The sequence below is a fragment of the Notothenia coriiceps genome, unplaced genomic scaffold (assembly GCF_000735185.1).
Source record: "Notothenia coriiceps isolate Sejong01 unplaced genomic scaffold, NC01 NC01_scaffold00005763, whole genome shotgun sequence".
In the NCBI taxonomy this organism is placed as follows: domain Eukaryota; kingdom Metazoa; phylum Chordata; class Actinopteri; order Perciformes; family Nototheniidae; genus Notothenia; species Notothenia coriiceps.
The window spans coordinates 26,923-34,754 of record NW_011338464.1 but is presented as its reverse complement, the minus strand read 5'-3'; the positions used below and the strand labels follow the sequence as shown (position 1 = coordinate 34,754).

General features: G+C 41.6%; 1 protein-coding gene across 1 annotated transcript; it reads right to left on the bottom strand.

Annotated features, from left to right (window-relative positions):
- Positions 1 to 4,947: 4,947 nt before the first annotated feature.
- On the bottom strand, positions 4,948 to 7,595 carry LOC104943134 (transmembrane protein 100). Its single transcript, XM_010768456.1, has 2 exons — positions 7,506 to 7,595; positions 4,948 to 7,310 (listed from the first exon to the last, which is right to left on the bottom strand). The coding sequence occupies exon 2, from the start codon at positions 7,116 to 7,118 to the stop codon at positions 6,675 to 6,677; it is 444 nt and encodes a 147-aa protein (XP_010766758.1). The 5' UTR covers positions 7,119 to 7,310; positions 7,506 to 7,595; the 3' UTR covers positions 4,948 to 6,674.
- Positions 7,596 to 7,832: the final 237 nt, after the last annotated feature.

Below are 7,832 nucleotides of genomic sequence, written 5' to 3'. Positions count from 1 at the left end.
CTTTTTATAGCAAATTTGGATGTTGGAATCCTGTAGCAACAGGGACCGGGGCATAAGGCGGTGATTGCTGTTTTACATCCGAGACAGAAACACGAGGGGATTGTGATCAGAGAATATTACAGTTGGCACAGAACTGACACAAACCTTAGAACTCAAAATCTTACCTAACCGAGAAAATAAATATACAGGCTTCTTACCTATACTAACTTAAAAAGGAGAAAACGATCAATCCAAAAAGGGAAGAGAAAACAAAAAGGTTTTGTACTCCTGAGAACATACATCTGTCTTTCAAAGACAGGTAAGGTATAAATGGCCCGCAGCCAGAGGAGAAGGACAATGACATCAAGGTGGGAACACAGCACCAGAGAACATAATCTCAGAATAAGCGCCGCGTTGGGAGTAGGAGAAGTTTAGTCAGTGAGAGCGGCCGAGGAACTGCACTGCTGCCGCTAAATATCCTCCCGTCTCCCCAGGTGGACCAATCAGTCTGTCGAGGGCAGCCAATCAGCTACCGGGCACCACCTGTTCACTCATACGCAGCCACACAGACACAGGAGGAGGAAGAAAATACCTGCACACAAACAACATAACTTCCCCGGGTCGTAACAATATACACATCTTGATATCGGATGTAGCCTATGCATGCTCTAATTGCATACTGAATTGATTGAGGATTTAATAACGTCAGGGTTAGGGTTAGAGGTTTCTCTACAAACCACAAGAAGTCAATTTAAATGACCATTCCTTTATTAAGGTTTGATGTGAAAATCAATCTGAGAATCAACCCTTCACTCAGTATAATGTCCTATGTCTATCTACAGAAATGTGAAAATTGTGGGGTGTAATTTAACAAATTACACTTTTACACATTGCCCTTTTTACACATTTCTCTCTCCCCCAGCATCTCAACCAACCCTTTGCTTTCTGCATCAGCCCCGGTTATTTTTAGCTCGGTCCAGGGGGAGTATAGGAGATGGAGGGAGAATCACACAATCCCTAATAAACGGGTGGATGGGAGGAGGAGGAGGAAGACGATGAAGAGGAGAAAGCGTCGGCGCATTCACGATGGGTGCTCATTTCAATAATCATTGAAACAGCTGCGTTCACAAAGGTGCCACGACGGCGATGAGCGAGATGCTTTGGTTGGAAATCAATAGAGGTCCTCACGGCTGAGAGTGTCTGGATGATAGGCGTGACTAATAAGTAGAGCACACTAATTAGAAGTTATGTGGGACATGCTAATTTGACGGGACGATGACAACAAAAGCGAGAGATGATTTGTTGCTGCATGAAAGGATTTGATGCCGTAACGCTAAACAATCGTATTTAAATTCTTCGGCTTCATGAATATTGTAATCTCACTCTCTCTGAGAATAGAATTTATCACAATTTAACTAAAATGACTGACATTTAGGATGAAATAATGGATGCAAATGCTTTTTAAGATCCTCTGACTTTTCTTCTTGTGCCTTAAGGGATTCAACTTGTGGTTTTGAGTGATATTTTTTCCGCATTCATGCTTTAAGTTGAATTTAAATGACTTTGGTGATCCAATGCAACTCATTCTATGATGTTCACATAACTGCAAAACTAAGGATAGGCCCATCACCCCCATCTGTACTTTATGTTAATTGGTAATTAGCACATTGCTTTGCGTGCTAAATTCAAATGGGGGAAAAGGAAACATTAAATTGGCATGTTTGCTTTGTCAATGTTAGCACATTAGCATGTTGTGTTAGTATTTAGCTAGCAGTTCAGACACACTCACTGATGTATAAAGAGAAAGCAGATGCAGCGTCTGAGGCGGAGAGCCGTCGTACCGGGTAGTTTATTTAGCTCACATTTAAATACATGCTTATATAAAAATGGTTCTTTCCAAATGTAAATCAAAACGGTTTTTTTGGCCGATTGATTCCTAGAATGGAAGTTGTAGTACCTCCGTTTGGCCACTACGAAAATGGCTGGCGCTGTTCCTGGGGTCTGGGCCTACTAGCATATCTCAACACTCAATATATAAAGATGTTCATTACATTACATGTCATTTGTTAGATGCTTTTATCCAAAGCGACTTGCATACATTCAGTACTGTGGACAATCCCCACAGGAGCAATTTGGGGTGAAGTGTCTCAGGGACACAACGACGTGCTGACTGCAGTGGGAACTTGCTATCCCCTGATTCTAAGTCCAGCACACTAAGTCCACCCCACCGCCATATCCAACCTTTAAATTAGCATTGTCTCATTATAATGCTTTCAAACCTTCATTTCTAATTTACCTTTCATTGATTCTACATGATACTAAAGTATTGAAGGAGGCCGCGTCATTAAGCTTACTTTAAAAAGACCTTAGAAATGGCCGAAGCCATCTGAAAGATATTTACATTTTAGTTTTATGATATGGAACGAGGCACACACAGTCCCAAATGACATAATAACTGACAACTATTGTACTTTTTTCTAGTTAATACTACATCCAAACTATGTTGCATACTGATTTTCTCCTAGAGTTGTAGTTGAATGAATAACATGTTTTTGTCTTTGGCTTATAATCAAACCATCTGTGCTCTAGCTAATGTATTGCCTTTTATAAATCAACTTAAGTGCTGTATTATAAGATAATGGCACCAGCTGTAGCATGTGTTCCCTGTGTTTACTACAGAATGAGAACATATGTTGTAAATGAGGGGGAAATGGTGCTCACATCACTGAGCTGCTGCTAAGTGCTCGCCAAATGCTCCTTATGAATGACTTCACTAATGACACTAAATGGCTTTTTCAAAAGCACTTTCCCAGCGAGGTGAAAAAAAAACGACATCTGTAGAGCTTCCTTCCAAAAAGGACTTGTGTTTATTCCAGGAGTTAGACAGCTTACAGTAAACAACAGAGAAACACACTTGAGCCAAAAAATAAATATATTTTTCGTTCTTTCTGTTTTTAACTAAATAAACCATTGCGTAGAGTTACGTGTACAGACCAATTTGACTGGAATACAAATATTTCTGCCTCTTGGGCCACTCCAATAATGGCATCAGCTTGCCTGTACATACATCTTACATTACTTACTGTTCACCTAACAGGGGAATATTTATGTTGCAAGTAAAAGGCACTCAGAGAAAAGCTGGGCCATGCCAACACACTCAAAGCAAATTGACCACAACCACTTAAGAAAAGGAATAGTTTCATTCGAAAACCGTGGGTATTTATTTCAGTTCGACCTAAAAAAATACATTCTGAAATGTACTTGTGACCGGTTACAAAACATAATAATAATAATCATGTGCTTCACTTTAATAGGAAATTGTCACTTTTGTTATGATATCTTCAAATGGCAGATGTGTTATTTTGGAATGAAACAATTAGAATTAATACTCACAGCAACACACTTCATATTATTACAACCAGAGAGCTTTTCAAATAAAATAATAGTGTGGGCGACTGATAGATACGTACTGAACTCTGTGTCTAAATCTGTGTCTACTCAAAACAGACGATACACAAATACAGTCTGTACAAAGATGTTCATAAGACACTCACTGTTGAGGGGACATTCAGAAAGGCTGCTACAGTTTTAGAAAGACACAGTACCTACAGTATTTCTGATACGTCCATAATAAGGAGAATACACAGTATATCAGGACAATGTGTGTGTACAGGAATGAACAGGTCAATACTCTGAGGGATTATCATAGATTATCTTGGGTTTTATTAGCAAACTGTGAAAGGGCACGGAAAAGAAAGTAGGTAAACCAAAAAGGAACAGCTTAAGTGTAGCTTTGGTGACACACAGTAAACATTAATATGTGACAGTCCTGTTCTTCAATATTAAATTCCCCAAAAAACTATGCAGCATTCTCAGTTAAGTTTAATGGAAAGCATATTTTCTCCTGGATTTCAGTTGCAGTTTTGAACATGTGGTAAACAAATTGAAGTACAAAACAAATCCAAACTGCAACAAAACCAAGTGGTCAAAGATTATTATTATTTAACCTTGATCAAGAAAGTTGGTTCACGAAGGACACAAACATCGGCCTCGGGGGTGAAGGTATGATGTTTGTCTATCCCACTCAAACACTTTTACCATCCTAGATGTGCTCTGAAAAAAACTAATAAAATCAGAGTGAAAACCTGTGTAGGCTCGAGGTTTGTTTACTCCATCCAGCCACTAACTCTTTCTACTTGCTTAGATTGGAAATATATGTGGATCTAACAAAAACGAACAAAATCCAGGAGAATATTTTACCTAACCCTAACCCATTGCCAATTAAATTACAATGCAGTTTAGTTGTAATAAAGATTAATTGTCAGGAGAACAGGCTGCTTGGAAAGTGTTGGAACAACTCTATTTGGTAGGAATGTTCAACACAAAACCAAACAGCTCAAACTTCGACTTTGGTGGCGAAGTCGATAGGGAGTTGGCTTGGCAACTGGAAGGTCACCAGTTCAAGACCAAGTGCTACCGAGGTGTACCTGAGCAAGGCACCGTTCCCTACACTGCTCCCCGGGCGCCGTTCAAAATGGCAGCCCACTGCTCCTAACACTAGGATGGGTCAAATGCAGAGAAACAATTTCCCCACGGGGATTAATAAAAGTCCATCTTATCCAACAAAACAATTTTGTTAAGTTTGAAATGAGATCATGTTTAGATTCTGAAAAGGTATGTTTGTTACGTAACTTAACTTGCATTATGTAACTTAAAAAAAGGGTCACGAACATCAGCCCCCGGTTTGAAGGTTCGCTGTTCCTTTGACCGAACCACCCAAACCTTCCCTCGCTTATATTAGAAATATATTTGTAAAACATACAAACTCCTGGAGAAAATATGGGTTTCTTTTAGATGTATTAGACAATGCAGTTTGTTCGTATGGAAACGTACTAATTTCAGGAGAACAGGTTGCATGGTTGCTGTCGTTGCAACTCCATACAGAAGAAACTCGAACCACGTGTGATGTCCAGTAAACAGTTTATCAAAGAGATAGAAATCAAATATCATCAACAAATACAAATACATCGCTAGAGCTGACAATAAGCTGCTGGGTTTTCTTTAACACTCACCTGGTGCTAAAGACCGTACACATCATAGTTACTGTGGGTAACACACTGCTACATTTTGTATCCACAACTACGTTTTTGCTTTACAAAGAACCATCTGATAGCTATAGTTGCTTCAAAACACATTGATATTGATCTTTACAGTCATCTGATTCTAGTGTATGGTGTTCAAGAAAGGACAATATCCAGGACAAAGGCATTAAGACACAATAGCTACCACTCTGTGATACAGCTAACCTCGAAGATGAGGAATGACAAGTTAATCCTCCCTGCACCCGGCTAGGATTTAACTCAATGCCTATTTCTCATATCCAGTCGCCTATATAAACTAAAGTGTAAATCCTTCACGGGAGAGCAGCCGATAAAAAGAAGAAATAAACGGATTTTCCCTCAATGCTCACAGGGAAATGTCAAGTGGGGTTCCCTCTGGTTAGCTGGGGAAAGCGTATACAGGCCATTCTGTTTCTTTGTTGGTGTGTGTTCACTGAAGCATGCCTTTAATGGGATTTCCTTGTCATCCAACGTACAAGTCATCGACGTCAGGTCCAAGACTGTGGAGAGCAATTTCATGTGCAGCGACTAAAAATACAGTCCATTACCTCTGAAGCTTAAGACTCCATGGACTTTTCTATTGATCTGGCACAGCTGGGTTGTGGTTTTTGCGCCACAAAGCTTGGTGGCAGGAAGGAAAAGAAAAGTGTTGACCTTTGTGTCTCGTAATACAAAATTGGAGTGCAGGTGGAAACATAAATGAGAGAGTGCATGTGTAGAATTATTCACTCTGAGTGTGCTAGCTGTTTCTAGAGTTATTTTTGCCTGCACTTTCAACTAGTGAGTGCACTGAAGGAGATAGAGAATAAGTGGCCTACGTGCAAAAGGGCAACTAGACTGTGGTTTGTGCAGGGAAGGAAAATCCTCTACATCCAGGCTGGGTTTTATCAGAATGAACTTGTGGTCCTGAGCTCTTTTTACTATTATGATAACCTTGGTTGGAAAAACGATGTCCCCATATATGCCAATTGCCCAGTTTAACCAGCAAAACATAGGCGTATTTTGCTTTGGCTGCAGATAAATAACCATTGGTATATAACTATTCCTGAGGTGCCACATTGTTCTGACACAAGAATCCTCGGAGCGATAATTTATAATGTGCTTTGGGCTCCACTCAATATTAAAGTTAATCCATAAAGACGAAGGCAGAACAGGAGAAGGGGCGTACAATTGACCCTGGCAATCAATCATGTCTAGGTGGTAACCTTTGATTTTGCAAGAATGTTAAAGGTTAGGCATTGGTTTTGAATCTTTATGATTAGAATAGAGTTTTATGAGTTTTTAAATGCAGGGTTAGGGTTACCATCGAGACACAACACTTTGTTTCTCTTCAAGATCGTAATGATGGTAAACTTGCCTTTTCTGAATAAACATATTCCTGTCTGTGTCAACGCCATCAAAAAGTTTCCCTCACACAATGTTTCCTGTACAATTAATCTCTTCTACCCTCTTTATCACTGTGCTAGTGCATAGCAGAAAAGCATTGATTTCTCTACATCAAATTCTTTCAAACAGTCCAACTTGAAGTGCTCCGTCCTGACAAAGAAAAGGATCTGACGGGAAGTCCACCCTCCATCACAAAGTGCCCTGATCAGCGGTGAAGAATCCACTCTCCTTCTTTTTCCTCTTCCTCAGTCTGTGGGCCCTCCAGCAGACGGCCGCCACGATCAGCATCACTACGCCCGCACACAGCAGAGCCACCGACACCACTTTGGTCTGGAGCAGCGTGTTAAAAGTGAACGTCACCCCGGTGCCCGCCATGCCGATCACCAGCGAAATCACGCCGAACGGGAACACACAACGGTACCAGGACTTTTCTGTCCCGCCTGTAGCCTGGGCAAGTCTCTCCAGCGTGGGGAGAGTCTCTGGAAGTCTGGGTTCTCCTTCCCTGAAGCCATTCAAAGCTTGATTCTGGTTCTCAGAGTCCTGCGGTAAGCTGTTGGCCTCGCTGCCGTTCCCACAGTCCAAGTCCGGGTGAAGTACCGGCGCCGGGGTTTGGCGACCTGAAGAGCAGCCCATCTTCGAGCTGTTGTTGGCGGGTAACGTCGCTAGAAAGGCTGCCTGTCGTCGGCAGTCCTCTCAGCGTGCGTCCGATAGTTGCTTCTGGCGCTTATGATGCTACAGGGGGTTTCTCTATGGTTGCCTCTAGTGCCGTCAATGCCAGTGGGGTTGCTTCTGTTGTTGTTGCTATCAATACCTGCCAGCATGTGCCTGCAATAACAGAGATGCACAGAGAAAAGCTGATGAGATAAGGAGATCAAATAGCAACATTCCAGCTCTGCCCCGGATAAAAACCTACGAATTGGTACAAAGAAAGAGGTGAAAGAGAAAAGAATGCATCAATGAAATGTCTGTTATTTTAAGCCTCACACACACATGCAAGAGCTACAAAGATGATGCACTCACCCTGCTTCTCAGAGTCTGTCAATGGGTGAATATATTTAGTGGAGCCTCCTCTCCGGAGCTGCTTGTGGCAGCAGCAGCAGCAGCGGTGTCTGTGTGTGTGACTGGAGATGTCCATAGACTATATAATAACAGACGAGAAGAGGAGGGGCCTATGAGAAGAGGTAGGGCTCTGATTGGCTGCCTAAGCCGGGGGATTGCGTGGAGGAGGGGTGAGGGGGAGGTTAGCTGTTCAGCGGTCTCATTCAGTGATATTAATTCATTATTTAGTGCGACGAGGAATTTGAGATGTCCCTCAGGTGGTGCATTGTTCAGTGAAGCTGTAGACTA